Below are 16,318 nucleotides of genomic sequence, written 5' to 3' on the forward strand. Positions count from 1 at the left end.
TACCCCTTTTTTAACCTTTTAATGTGTCTCTTGAGTCTCTTGTTTGAGGTCCAAATTTTCTGTTTAGTTCAGTTCTTTTCATCAGGAAGTCTCCCATTTCATTAAATGTCCATCTTTTCCCCTGGAAGAGAAGGCCCAGTTTTGCTGGGTAGTGTATTCTTGACTGCATTACAACATCCCTTGCCATTTAGAATATCTCATTCCAGCCCCTTCCATCCCTTAATGTTGATGCCTCCAGGTCCTGCATAAACCTTTCTGTGGCTCCTTGGTATCTTGGTTTCTTTCTGCTTGCTTGCAGGATTTTCTCTTTTATCTAATAATTCTGAAATTTGGCCACAGCAGTCCTTGTTGTTATCAATTTAGGATTTCCTTCCTAAAGGGGATCTCTGTCTAGAGGAGATCGATGTATTTTTTCAATAACTATTTTGTCCTCAGGTTCCATGATATCAGGACAGTTTTCTATCCCACAATCCTGTAATATTAAGACCAGGATTTTTTTTTTCTTTCCAATGTTTTTAGGAAGACCTATGATTCTCAGGTTGTCCCTTTCAATCTCTTCTCAAGGTCAGTGGTTTTGGCTGATGGGGTATTTTACATTTTCTTCTATTTATTCGATATTTTTTTTGGTTTTGTTTAACAGATTCTTGCTGTCTCATAAAGTCATTAGTTTCCAGAGACTCTGTTTTTTTTTAGAGAAGAATTTCCTTTATTTACCTTTTGCAACTCCTTTTCTAATTGGTCAAATCTATTTTTGAAAGAGTTTTTTTATTTGACCAGTTGAAGTTTTGAGAGAATCATTTTCTTTTTGCATTTTTCCAGTTGTATTTTCCAAGGATTTGTTTTCTTGTTGCAAGGTGTTAATTTTCTCTCCCAAATTTTCCAATTGACTTTTAAACTCTTTGCTGATTTCTTCAAGGAAGTCTTTCTGTGCTGGAGACCAGATCATATTGTCCTCAGAGATTCTCTGAGTTAGGGTCTTTTCCTTCTAGGAATTTTTCTATGGACCCTCCTTACCTTGGTATTTATTCATTTTCCTAAAACTTTGTGTTGGGAAGGGACTGGTTCACAGAGGTTTAGTGTTGAGATCCCTAGAGGCTTTACACACTGGGTTTAGTAACTTCAAGTGCAATGGCCAGCCCAGGCCCAGCCACTTGATTTTTTAGGCCCATTCCCTTGGCCTGGAGGGAGTAGTTAAAGCTGCTGAATATTTTATCTTTTAACAATGGTGGACTTTGTCCTAGGGCGAGGTAATTGCTCTCCCTATTTATAACTGAGGGAAGCTCTGCTGCTCACACCTTAGCCTGGGGTGGAGGTGGGCTGTAATTGTGCTTGTTCTAGGAAGAGGATTCAGCAGAAATGCAGGTATGGACTCTGAGTTCCTCCACCCCAGGGGAGCCCAGGGATAAATGTCTGCAACTCTCCAGTACTGGAACTCACTCTCCAGCCTTGCCAGCAAGCTCCAGACTGTCAGTGTCACAACCAGTACCTCTGCTCTCTAGTTGTCCCAATGCCCCCGTAGCCAATAAGGTCAGTTCAGCTCCCAGTTTCTCAGGCTCTCACCCTGCCACTGATCAGGCTAGTCCCAGTATCAGGCTCTCAGGCTCTCATTCTGTTCTGTGCTCCTGGCAGAGTCTGCCCTCTGTGCCCAGACTCACCCACAATAAGAATAAATAATGTCACTGAAATTAAAAAAAAACACCTTGGTAACTGACAGGATTCTGTTTTTGACAAGATGAAGAAATTTTACAAGAAGGATATCTTTGGGGAGAAAGAATAACTTCCTTCTGTTTTGGACATGTGGAGTTTGACATGTTCACAATGCTTTCTGTTTGAGATCTACATTGTGAGGTTAATGATGAGAGCTGGGAGCTCAGGAGGGAGAGATAAAGCTTGAAAAAATATAACTCAACATAATATTTAAATCAATGTGAGCTTATAAAATCACCAATAAAGAAAGAGTAGAGACTGAAGAGGACTTAGAAAAAACAGCTTTGAGATACAGAGTCAGTGTTATATATTGAAGGCAACAAAAAAGTGAGTGGTCAATCAGGTAGAAAGCAAAATCAGTAGCCACTTACTAAGTAACAGCTTTGTACCAAGCATTTTGATAAAGACAAAGGAAACAAGGATTGGTAAAAACTCTCCTTGTTCTCAAAGAACTTACAGTCTAATGTGGAAAAAACATGGGAAAAAACCTATATATAAATCAGTGAAGAAAAAGTAAAAGAGGAAATATTTGCTAGTGATTCAATTTCCTGAAATGGTGCTGGTAGACTGTCTAGGTTTCAAAGGCATACAACAATGAGGTCAGCACAATGGCTCTGTTGACCTTCAGTTTGATAGTCTAATAACTCTTCTCTCCCACATTTTCTTTTGGAGCCTCCCAAATACTGAGCAACTCTGGCAACGTGTGTGTCAAAGTCATTGTCAAAATGTATCTCCATGAAAAGAATATTTCCAAAATCACTGATAAAATATGTGAACTTGTTCACAGTATGCAAAACTTCACCATTACCTTTATATAAATATATAACGATACAAGGACACAAGGCATACATAAACACATATGTGTATGTATCATCATCATCATCATCAATTATCAATATATAGACTTGAATAAATTAATATATATTAAATATCTTTATTTATACACCTCCATATATATTCATATACATATATATTTTTGAAACATTCATTTTCCTGCTGAATTTTATAAGTAGCCTCTTACCAAAAAATAAAAGCAAATGCAAGGTCTCTTAAGGGAAAGACATTATTAGGTATAAAAAACTTACAAGTTAAGCCATGGCATACAATAGTCCCTTCTTTTACTCCCTTGAGTAACGCTTAAAGATGGCAAGTCATTTATTTGGAAACAGACAAAGAATAACATCCTTTATTTATCAGTACAATAATTGATATCCTCAAAGTGTAGATTAAAAAGAGATGAACTTAATATGGATGAATCCTTATAGCATGTAACTTTTCTTCCATTTCCCCTGCCTATCACCAGCAAGAATAAAATAACAAAGACTATTCCACTGACAAGCTATTTTCTGCCCTTGTGAAATTTATATTTTATATAAGTGTTAAGAGGCAATATAGGGTATATCAGAGGCCAGTAGATGGCATCTAAAAACCCTGCTCTCTAGGGACACATAATTAGTAAATATTGGGAGCCATCAGGAAGGTGAATTTAAGTGTCCTAAATCCATGTTGACACCCACTAAACTATGTGTTGTTGTTTTGTTATTTCAGTCATGTGTAATTATTAATAACACCATTTGGGGTTTTCTTGGCAAAGACACTGGAGTGCTTTGCAGTTTCCTTCTCCAGTAAATTTTAAAGATGAACAGAGTTAAATGACTTACCCAGGATCATACAGGTAGTAAGTGTCTGAGGCTCTATTTGAACTTAGGAAGATGAGTTTTCTTGACTCCAGGCAAGACACTCTTATCTACTGTCACATCTATTTACAAATATGCTAACACAACTTAATAAAACTCATCAGGATTCATAAATTATGGACACAGGCTGTTTTTTGATATCCTGTTTTGTACCTGGAAGCCTGCAAAACTATAATATAAAAAGATCTGGTACACTTTCTCATACTTCCAATATACAACACAGGGGAATCATTTTTAAACTATGCACCTTCTGAGGGTGTTGTGATAATCAAATAATATTCAAGAAATAAAGTTAATTTAAACATTTTAAAATAAATAAAAATCAATTGTCACTCCTCATCCATTTCTGCTATTCAGGGATGGGCAAAAAGAGAGGAAATGAAAAATAAATCTGCATAGCCAAGCAAAACAAATTCTCTCATATAAAAAAAGTTTGTCTCAATCTTTGTTCTGAGCCAATTTTCTCTCTGTCCATTGATGTGTATCTCATTTCAACATGAATCCTCTGAAGTAAATCCCTTTGTAAAATGAAAGGAAGAAAAAAGAAAGGAAGCAAGGAGAGAAGGAAGGAATTAAGGAAAGAAGAAGGGAGGGAGCGAGGAGGGAGAGAAGGATGGCAGTGATTTATCAAAATGGACTCATTATTAAGAATATAGATAAAATATGCTGAGTATAAAATTGAATGATGTGTTTAGAAAACCTAGATATCATGTTGTGCTATGGCAACCAAGGAATGACATAATGAATGAAGAAGTAGAATTTCATCTGTGACCTTATTATTCCATCTTCTGAAAATGTTAGAAATTGAGGCTGGATGTATGATAATAGTTCATTTATATATAACATTTTCTATGTTTTTATGAAGTTTTGTTTTCATCAAACCTGTGAAATAGGTTGTATAATATTCCATGTTAGAGAGGAACCAAAAGACCTAAGAGAAGTGTCTTAAAAAGAAAATCATACTACTAATAAATAGTAGGACCTGGACTCAAACCAGGCAGAATATTTTTGCAGATATAGTTGTTGCACTTAACTAAATTGGACAATTTATCTATTTTTTTTAAATTTGCAAAGAAATTTATTATGTAATCTCGTCATGTAGGTTCTCACAACAATCTTTGAGGTTTTTACTTTCATTTTTTAAAAGATTTTATTTATATTTAGTTTTGCAATTTTTCCCCTAATCTTACTTCCCTCCCCCCACAGAAGGCAATTTGTCAGTCTTTACATTGTTTCCATGGTATGCACTCACCCAAACTGAGTGTGATGAGAGAGAAATTATATCCTTAAGGAAGAAACATGAAGTATAAGAGATAGCAAGATCAGACAATAAGATATCAGTTTTTTTCCTAAGTTTAAGATAATAGTCCTTGGTCTTGGCCAATCTCCAGTTTTTTTTTTCCTCTGGATACAGATGGTATTCTCCATTGCAGAGAGCCCCAAATTGTCCTTGATTGTTGCACTGATGGAATGAGCAAGTCCATCAAGGTTGATCATCATCCCCATGCTACTGTTAGTGTGTACAATGTTCTTCTGGTTCTGCTCATCTCACTCAACATTAGTTCATGAAAATCCCTCCAGGCTTCCCTGGATTCCCATCCCTTCTGGTTTCTAAAACAATAGTGTTCCATGACATACATATACCACAGTTTGCTAAGCCATTCCCCAATTGAAGGACATTTACTTGATTTTAAATTGGACAATTTAAGGGAAGAGAATCTTTCACTTTCATCTTTCTAACCTAGTATATGTAAAAGTGACTGACACATATGAGGTTTGTAATAAATGCTTGTTTTAGGGGAACAGCTAATTGGCACAGTAGCTACAATAGGGGTCCTAGAATCAGAAGGACCTGAGTTCAAATCCAAACTCAGACACTTAATACTTATTTTTTTGTGTATGATTTTGGGCAAGTCACTTAAGCCTTGCAAAAATAAATAAATAAATAAATGAAATTCTTTTTGATTAATGACATAAAACAATACCTATTTGCTGTGACCTGTGTGTGTTGCACTCAGAAGGAAGGGGAATGGACCAAAAGGAACTCTTATCTTACACCTAGTATATGCTAGGTGGCCTATAAGTGCTTGTGCACATATTCTCATTTGATCCTGTTAAATGAAGACCCCCCACCCAGATCCACAGTGACCCTACATAAAGCAAAGTCCATTTGCAAATTACAAAGATGTTTATTATCTGAGAAGAGTTTCTAAGAGAGAGAGTAGCTTGCAAGGCAACAGAGAGGGAGAGAGAAGTTTCTCAACTGCTCAAAGGGATTATAGCAAAAGTAGGATATTGTTGACTTCTAGAGGCTTTCAGGCAGAGAGTGGGGGGTAAGGGTGGAGTCAAATGTAAAAACATTAAAACAAGAAGCAGGATTTTTGAAAGTCCTGAGCTAGGTTTTGAGTCTGCAATTGCTGCTCAAGGTTGCACTTGAGCTCATCAAGGCTGGTTCTATGGTTTCAAGCAACTATAGACATCTCCAAATTCAGCTAGGAGTCATTTGCAAACAATCACTGGTATATCAAGTAGCCCTAGGATTCAGAAGTCCTTTTGATTTGCTGGTTGTTGTATTACTCCAGTGTCCTGTTCCTTGGTAAAGAAGGGACTTCCAATGTATGAAAGTTTAATGTAGTAATTACTGAGCTCACATTCACAATCTTCACAGTAACCCTGCAAGATAGGTGATTCTTTATCCTCATTTTCCAGGTTGAAAAACTGAAAAAAGGAGAGGTTAAATGAATAAATCATTCCAAATTTGAACTCAGTTTTATCTTGATTCCAAACTCAGTACTCGAACCAATGTTCCACAAGCTAACAGCCTCCAAGGAGTAGATCAATTATTGGTTAGTTAAATAAGATCATAGATTCAAAAGTCAAGAGACAGAAAGAATTTGAAATCCATTTAATCTATGTCATTTTATAGATATTAAAAAAACCTGAAGTTGAGAGATTTTCATCTTGTTTGAAAGAAAGTTTTTCTTTAATTTGAAGGAAGGCCTTAGGAAAAGACCAATTAATCTGATTTTAAAGGAAGGAGATTTAGCAGAACTAGTTTTAAGCTCGATTATAAAGCAATAATTATAAAGATTGTCTGGTACTGGTTAAGAAACAGAAAGATAGATCAATGAAACATAGTAGACATAAAATTTATAGTAGCAAATAAATATGGTAACCTTGTATTTAAAAATATTAAGTCAAGATTTGGGGAAATAATTTATTTGGTAAAAACTGGTGGGACAACCAGAAAGCAATGTGGCAGAAATTAGGCATAGACCAATAAGTATATTTGTCAAGATAAAGTCAAAATGAACATTTGATTTGATTATAAAGAGAAGTATTACAAGAAAATTTGAAGAATATGAAGTATATTGCTAATTAGTCAAGGATAAGTAAAAAATTTCTGAATAAATAAGAAATGATAGCAGAATGGGGTATTAAAATGAATAATCATGATTACATAACATTTTTTTAAATGTACAACTAAATCAAATGAAGCAAGTATCAGAAGGAATGGAGAAAATTGAGGCAAAAATTTTAGAGACAATTCATCAGATAAAGGTGTCATATCTCAAATACAGTAGATAGTTTTGTTAAATCTAAAAGAATACAAGTCATTCACCAATTAATAGTCAAAGATATGAAGACAGTTTTCAAGTGAAAAATCAAAAATTTTATAGTCACTTTTAAAAAAATTCTCTAAATCATTATTGATTAGAAAAATACAAATCAAAACAAATTTCCTATATGACTTTATGCCACTAGATTGTCTAAAATGATTGAAAGGAATAGGAACAAATGTTGGCATATAGAAAAATTATAACACTAAATCATTGTTGGCGAGGTTGTAAAATGATCATATCATTGTGGAGAAGAATCAGGAATTATGAAGAAAGAGACTATGTGAATTTTTGTATAAAAGGTAGCCATTGAGAGGAGAAAAAAGACAATGTAAATGATAACAATTTGAAAAGATATAGCAAGCTGAACAAAAGAATTGTACAATTTCATGTACAGTTGTGTTTTTTATTATTCTGTTATGAAAATGTTATTTTTATTCCTTAAATTAAAAATGAAATAAATAATTTTAAAGACTTCAAGAGTCTGTGAAACCACCAAAAGGAAGGGGACTTAAGTTATAAAAGGCATGAAAATGAAAAGAAAAATTGGTATCCTTTGGTTTTTAAACTCAAAATAAAGAACAGTTATAGAATTGAAATCAGTTCATGAGAATTTCTAAATAGAAGGTCCCCTATGGAAGAAGGAATGTCACAAACTTGGTTTTAAATAACCCCAAGCAGGCTATTTGCTCTATTATGGTAATGCAGAAAATAAAGCCTCCTTTCTGAATATTTTTGTGTGTTGTCATTGGATAAACAATGGAAGCAAAGTACGATACCCCAGATATTTTAAAAGGCAAATCATAACTCTGATTCTGAATTTGTATTGATGTCATTCTTTTTAATTTACTATTGCAGGCATAGTTTATCTTCTGGATGAGCAGTAGAGTATGCTTGGCTTATGCTAGTCATTAAATATTTTCTCCTTTGGTGCTTTTTTATGTAAACTGGGGAAAATATTGTTTACTCATATCCCAGCATTGCAACTACATAGTTTAATAATTGAGCAGAAATCAGAATGCACTTGTCAGAAAGGGCAACTATTATGAACATTTTTCTTTTTATTTTGTAAGTCATTCAATTACTTATAGCTGAACTGCACACCAGTATCTGACCAGGGTTACATTAAACCTGGGTGGATACACATTTAAGCAATGCTCAAAATGATTTTGGAACTTATCAGAGTGGGAATAAGAAACAGGATGGGGCTGCAAGATAATTTTTGTGTTTTACCATCAAATTGCAAAGGTCAAGATAGATAATGGTTTAACAGATGGCAGATCTGCTATGCAGATATGACTTTTTTCCAAGGTTATAAAGAATGTAATATTATAACTGGAAATACAGGTCAGGAAATTACAGGTCCTTGGATCTACCAACATTTCTCTTATTGAGTTCCCAAACTTCAATAATCTTATTAGAGCATGCTGTTCACAAGGCAAAGGCTTTAATATTCCTACTAAGATATTAGTTATCTTTAATCAGAACAAGACAGATTTCTGAACACATCTTGAAATTCATCCTGCTTCTTCATGAATATGTGTTCTTGTCATGCAAAGAGACTGAAACTAAAGATACTGGATGGCTTGATTCAACATATTCTGACAATTAGAAATACTATTAAACACACAGATCCTAAAGAGAGCTACAAGTAGCACTATCACAAGATTAATTCAATAAGTGTTTATTAATGACATATTATATGACCATTTCTTTTCAAGACTCTGGTTATAAAGTAACACATGAATCAACAGAAGGATAATACAGCTATTGTGTAATCACGATATGTGTAATAGACAAGAAGTAATAGAAAAAATGAGAGTTCCTGAGGTCTGTGTTTGTTTTTTCTCGTTAAAAATGTTTTCAGAATTTATTTATATAATCTTATGGTGTTTAATTTATTTTGTTTTTCCAATTATATGCTAAAGAAGTTTTCTATATTCGTCCTTTTACAAGCCTTTGAATTCCACATTTTTCTACCGCCCTCTCTTTCCTCCCCCATCCCCACGGGAGTAGAAAAAATAGAAATGTATAATAAAATTATGTTCAGAAGAGAATTTTGTGGTCAGAATGATCATTACAAATTGGATCGTTTTTGTATAAAGATGGAAGTGAATAAGAACTTTGTACTAAGCACTGTACTAAAAAGATTTAGAAGTATTATCTTATTCTAAAGACATGGCTTCAAGTCTGGCCTTTGGTTCATATTATTTTTTGTTTGTTTGATTGTTTCTTTGTCAAATCATTTAAATTTTAAGGATGCCAGACAGTGGTCTACTTCTATAAGCATAAGAGGTGATGTCCATAAACTTTGGCAGATGAAAATAAGAATATAGATCTGAAGATAATAATAACAATATAATGAAATTTACTGAAAGCTTAAGGAACATCATATAGCTTGGAAATTCTTTTGAATGTGCTCTATGCTTATAGATTTTGAAACAACTAAGTTAGAATATTTTGTGAAATTGTCTCTGATTTAGGATTTTCAACCATGTATAAAAAAGGGAAATCATGCATAGGAGAAGTAAATAGTAATTTGATGTTATTATCACTTTCCCAAATATTTATTAAATTCCTCTTCTATATTTAGTTGCTGCATTCTGGCGAAATCATATTGCAATTTATGTGCATAGATAAATTATAGTGACCCAGTTCAGAAACCTGCATTTGATGTGTAGTTCTAGGTTTGCAAAAGGAAATGTCAGTTGATTCAATTCATTTTGATTCAACTCAATTCAATAAACATTTATAAAGTGTCTACTATAAGGACAACACTTTAGAAATGCTAATTTCTTGTCTTAAAGCAACCTCAATAACTATATGCCTCAATACTTTCACCTCTAAAATGAGAACAGTCATACTATACATTTCATTAAAAACATGAATAAAGCTAATGTTAAAGACTAGGAGATCTGCAAAAACACACCAGAAATTCTTCATAATTGAATTCCAATTTTTTAAAAGCCTTTCCCTTTGAAACCTGAATTGTAGCCATCAGTCCCTGAGCCAAAATATTGCTGGCTAAGACTCCATTTCATTCCATCTTAGCAGTGGGGATAAGCTCAAAGCAGCTGACTGTCAGTAGCAATGAGAGAGGGGGTGTGTGTGGAAAAAGCAGAACTCTGATGAAAGACAGACATAGAAAAAAGGGGAGCCTGCTTGAGAGAGAGAGAGAGAGAGAGAGAGAGAGAGAGAGAGAGAGAGAGAGAGAGAGATCTGGAAGGAGGGGTTGGTAAAGGGAGATTTTTATTGGAAGCAGCTAAAGTGGTTGCTATGAGACCTGATCCAACAGAGGCACAGCAGCCAGTCTGAAACTGATTGTTCTTATCTTTTTTAGGAAATCTTTTTTTTTATATACACAGTTTTTGAGTTGTTTAATATCCTAGCAAGCACCTGACAGTGGGCAATTTGTGTGTCTGTTTGTGTTTATGTTTGTGTATGTATGTGTGTTCCACTTCCTGTTCTTTCTCCTCTTCCTTCTGTACTGTCTCTTCAGTCTTTGCTGTAACATGGAGATAGAGAATGAGACCATCTGCTCCTCAGGCAGCTCCTCAGGAGTGTCCAGAGAGTACAAGGTGGTGATGTTGGGAGCAGGGGGAGTTGGTAAAAGCGGTAAGTTTTTAATACCAAATGCTGGGCATAGAGGGATAAGGTAAATTGGCTACTTTAGAAAGGCAGAGAAATTGCCTTAGATATTGCTGAGAGAGATTTCTGTTTTAGCTAAAGTTGTGATATTCATCAGAAACATTAAAATGAGTAAAAATTGATCATGGGATGCTGATGAGTCAGCTGAATATAGTTGAATATAGAAATGCTACTTAATATTCTAAATGAATAATTTCCCCTTTATAATTCATATGCTTATGATTCAGAATTATTATTATTTATGTTATACTTATTAAATATTCACTGTTTTAGATGGTACAAATTAGAGAATTGGCTCCTGATGTTAATATACTCACAAGACATTGTTGGAGAAGTAGCATAATTTTAGGAAAGGATCATGTGATTTTGTTATCAGAACTAAGGTCAAGCCCTAACTAGGAATATTGGCAAGACACTTTTAAACTTCCTAAGTATTGTTTTTCTTGTATGTAAAATAAAAATACTGAAATATTTTCTATCTCACAGAGTTATTGTGAGGCAAATGCTCAATATATACTATGTTTTAATGTAATGACTGTGGGCAAATCATGTTCCCTAAATCAGTTTCTTTGTGAGTAAAATGGGTATAGTATGACTTAAGCTACATATCTCACACCTTTGTAAGAAAAATTCTATGTAAACATGACAATAATCTAGTTTCTTGATTATGGATCAATCTCTTAAACACTGTTAGGTATTGGTTTTCTCATCTGTAAAATAGAAATATTAGACATATTTACTTCATGTACTTATTGTCAGGAAAATATTTTGTAGGTTTCAAAAGATTGTCTAATTAGATTATACACATAAGTTGGTGATGAAGTATAACCCTAGACTTGGAAGCAGAAAGACCTGAGTTCAAATCTTTTCCTAGATAGTATAATTATTTAAAAGGTTACCCTGGCCAAGTCCCTCAATACTCCTCAATCTCAGTTTCCATATCTGTTAAAAGACCATACTAATTCTATAATAATAACTGCCTCAAAAATTGTTTTGAAGATTAAATAAGATAATATATGAAAATTGTTTTGCAAATGTTAAAATGCAAATTAGGGCTGGGACCAGAATGTGTGATTTCACTGTTACTATTCAGTTGTTTTTAGATGTGTCCAGTTCTTCCTCATCTTATTTGGAATTTTCTTGGCAAAAATACTAGAGTAGTTTGCTATTTTTTTTCCAGCTCATTTTACAGATGAGAACACTGAGGCAAATGGGGTTGAGTGACTTGTTCAAGGTCATACAACTATTAAATGTCAGAGACTGTGCCAAGGAACTTCTAGAAGAGAATACAACCTTCTTACCGAAACAGGCAGGAACCTTTTCTGTTACAAATATTTTTAGAGAATTTCCCAGATATTAAGAGGTTAGGTGATTTTTCCCAGTATGATAGAGTCAGTATATATCAGACTGATGTCAAGTCTTTTTTCCCTGGTTGAGATTCTCTTCAATAAAAAAGAAATTAATTAAAGTATATTAAAAGTGATAGTTGTTCATGTTATTGTTGCTGCTGTTGTTGTTGTTCTTTTCATTTCTGATGTTAAGTTCTCTGACAGACAACAAATTCAATGAGATCAAATAACATTTTTTAAATAATAAATACTTCAAGTTACTGGACCTATCCTATGCAAAATATATACCAAATGAATGTTTTTTGAAGTATTATTGAATATTTGGACAAGTCAATGAACACATTAAATATACATTAATAGCAAAAACTTGGCACCCTAATTCAATGTTTAAATTATTTCTTATTCCCTTCCTTTTGTTGAGGAATGAGGCAAAACTGTGCTGGATTTTGAAGGGTAGCAAGAAATTTTATTTTGGATTTACAGTTAGAAGTGGTCATGAAAATAAAAGAGATATGCTTTCCTACTTAACCAAACTTTGACAAAATAAAGGTAAACAAAAAGTTATAAGAACAGGACATATTAAAGAAGCTAATATCCTTGGAGAGATCTGTTTGATAAGAATCTCAATAAGTCAATATGAGAGAGACAAAAGACATTATTAGTGGTTTCTGGAAGGGATTAGTAAGACCAACATGGCAGATGAGAAGGATGAGTAAGGAAGAATCATCTGAGTCTTATTGGATTGAAAAATTCCCAAGGCAAGGATGTCAGTGAAAGAGACACAATAATTTCCAATCACATACTTAAGATTCACATCAGGAATCTAATCATGGAAGTTTCACAGAAAAAGAATCAGGAATCATGGAAATGTCACAGAAAAAGAATCAGGACTCAGAGTTATTATGACGAGAAAAAACTTACAACTTCATTGGGTTTACAAAAAGAAAAAAAAAGTAAAGTTAATTCTGAGAATGGGAAACCAAGGTACTGATAGTGACTGCTAAAGGAATAAAAAAGAGAATGGTGGGGAACATTTAAAGAAAGCAAATAGAATGGTAAATTGAAGTTAGAGAAAGGAAAGCATGATTCAGGAAGTGCTCTGTCATCAAAGTGTTGCCAAATCAAGAAAAAAATGAGTCATACCACACAAGGAGAAAAGTGAGCAGAGAAAAATTTAGCAATTTCAAAATGGTTAGAAATTTTAAAGAGCATTTCTAAGTGGTCTATATCAATCTGAATTGCTTATGTATAGGTTTATATACATGCATACATGTAAATAATGTACATGTACAAACACGCACATATATATTTACATACTCATATATTACACATGTATATTTTCATTTTATATGTATACATATATACTTGTAAATGAGTAGAAATCTGAAAAATGTGAGCAATATTGAAAAGATCAAATATTGGCAATAAAAAGAGATTAAGAAAGGTAATAGAGGACTAAGGAATAAAAAGAAGTACAGAGGGAGGGGAAGAGGACAGCATAGAAAAGGAGAGAAAGGAGAGTAAGAAAGGGAGGGGAAGATAGCATTTTGTATACAGAGGTGAAACAGATGCCTGCATCAATAACAAATTAAGAGATTAACTTTACTTATTTTCTATATCCTTGTGAATCTTTGAGAACTAGGAAGATGTGCAGGTATAGAAATGAGGTAATTAGTTTAAAACTTATCTTATTCTATGATGATAGCCATGGAGCCTGGAAAAGATAATTTCTGAAAGATGAAGTCTTGAAGAAAATATCTTTCACAGGAGATATTCTTCTATTAGTGGTAATAAATAATCCCCTCCCCCTTCATACAATACACACCTGTGCCAACTATCATTATTACATACTTTGATTATCATTGTCACAATTTTTCAGAAAAAAAATGAAGTAGTCACTGCCTTGCCTGAAGCAGTCCCATCTCTGCACAGTATGAAAAAGATACATGGATCATAATTAAATCTTCAGAAAATTACTTTTCCAAATGTGATAAAGTCAAATGTAAACTTCCAGACAGCATCATCAACCTGATCAGGAAAAGCAAAGAGAAGGCCAGTTTTTCATGACAGTAATTATATAAACCAGGAATATTTTATTGCTTATCCAGAAAGCAAACTATATATTCATGTGATAGCAAATTTGAAAGAATGATGTAGTCAAATGTTTAGAATCATACTTTGAATTTTTCCTGACTAAAATTTCTTGGCTGTGGTTCTTTGCTCTAATTATTTAGTTAATGTTAAGACATTAATATTCAGGAATAAGTACCATATAACTTCTGTATTTCTGTAGGCCTGGAAGAAGATTGGTTGAGGTCATTTAAAATAAGAAGCTATATGTTTATTCCACTTTCTCTTTTCAGATGTTACCTTCCTTTTTAGCAATTCACGTGAATTGATTTCAATTCCATAATTGTCCTTTATTCTTCATTTAAATAATTATAATTAACAACAACAATAATGATAATAATAATAATTAAGGGCTATGATGTTTTTGTTCCTTATGTACTAACTCCAAAATATTTATTTCAGCTAATTGACCTCTTTTCAGGACCTCTCTCCAAATCAAAGAAACTCTTCTTGTAATAATGTTATGAGCTAAAGGAAGATTGGAGGATTCTTAAGGTTAGCAATAAAGTTCCAGTGAGCTTTTTTCCTCTAACATAGGCTTCCATGACAGAAACACATTTTGAAAGGATTTTCCAAATTTGGTATTTAAATACACTAAAATAACAAAATTCCCTGGAAGATACCTAGAAAATTGTTGTTTAATCATCATAATATATCATAGTTAGGTAAAGTTATAGTAGGAAAATGAAACATATATTTGGAAAAAAGTCACTTCCCCTCTTATACTCTTGGTATTAAAATTTATTAAATGAAAAGGTTGGACTAATTTGTACCTAATGCCCCTTTCAACTCAGAAATTTAAGATTAATTAGTTAAAAATTATTTTTGATTACTTTAAATTAATTAAATGTGTCTTATCTGACAGAAATATGGAGGTAGCACTCTACCCACTGTGCCTCCCAGCTACCCTGAAAGGCTGTGTTCCTTACAGGGTCAAACAGACATTTTAAATTGAAGTTGAATTTGAACATATATCCCCCTGAATCCAAGGTAAGATTTCTATCTGCTTTGCAATACTTTCTCTTCTGATTCTTCTCTAGTATCAACTTCAAATCAAAGAGTTCTCATGTTTTTTGACCCATTTTTATCTTAGATTAAGAACCCTACCTCCATATTTCTGTCAGATAAGACACATTTAATTAATAGGTGATAGTCCCTTAGTCTTTAAAGTAGTACCTTGATTGAGACTTTATAAACAAAATATTACCAAGTTTCAGATAGTTAAATGAAAATTAGCTGCTAGGAAACAGTGCCTTGCTGCCACCTTTACAAGAGATCAGTAGTTTTTATTTATTTATTATTTCTTTTAAAGCAGTCCTCCAAGAACTTAAGGTGACTCTCTCCTCAGGTACTGCTTCCTGAGGGGATGATTTTTTTCTCAAGTTCTCTTAACACTAAGTTTCTTCTTAAGCTACATTGGCCTTTTTAGCCTTTTAGCATTTCAATCAAAAGGTGCTTTATATTCTCCATTCAGCAGATACTATGTCCACAAAAGGAAGGTAGTTATATTGAACATATATTCATTGCCTTGGATAGAAATTATAATTGAAGCAAGTCAAAGGTGATTCTGATGGATAGAAATTTTAGCTATCATTTGCTTTGTGCTATAAGGTTTTAAAGAACTTTACATAGATTAATTCTTTTGATGTTTATAATAACCCTATGAGAAAGGTGCTTTGATAATGATTTTGTTGATTTTCCCTTTATATGTGCATATCCATATAGATACCCATATTCACAGTTTATTCATATATATCTAGATATATATCCATAATACATAATTAAATACATGAAATGTATACATATATACATATATATGCACACTCATGAAATGGGATGAGGCAAACAAGGAAGGAAAGTTAACAGAATTTATAAAAAGTTTAGAAGATGCACATGATTTCAAAGCCATATTACTTGTCACTCTCAGGATTCCATCCCTATTTAGAACATGAGACTATGAATTCTGAAAGCAGAAGTGCTTGATGTCATATTAAAAAAAAGTCATATATATATATATATATATATATATACATATATATATATATATATATATATATATATATATATATATAGTAAACCTAACTTCTCCACAATTGATCATTGTGACTTCACAGTCAAGGAACTTAACCCATGCCTTATTTTTCTCTTTTGTCTCCTATACTATTTG

General features: G+C 33.1%; 1 protein-coding gene across 1 annotated transcript in view; it reads left to right on the top strand.

Annotated features, from left to right (window-relative positions):
• Window positions 1-10,320: 10,320 nt before the first annotated feature.
• RIT2 (Ras like without CAAX 2) overlaps window positions 10,321-16,318 on the top strand; it is a 548,346-nt gene continuing 542,348 nt past the window's right edge. Inside the window, exon 1 of the mRNA XM_074204070.1 lies at window positions 10,321-10,639. Within this exon, the coding sequence (XP_074060171.1) occupies window positions 10,456-10,639 (184 nt within the window). The 5' untranslated portion in view covers window positions 10,321-10,455. The remainder of the gene's footprint in view (window positions 10,640-16,318) is intronic.

Source organism: Macrotis lagotis, chromosome X (genome assembly GCF_037893015.1).
Source record: "Macrotis lagotis isolate mMagLag1 chromosome X, bilby.v1.9.chrom.fasta, whole genome shotgun sequence".
Lineage (NCBI taxonomy): Eukaryota > Metazoa > Chordata > Mammalia > Peramelemorphia > Peramelidae > Macrotis > Macrotis lagotis.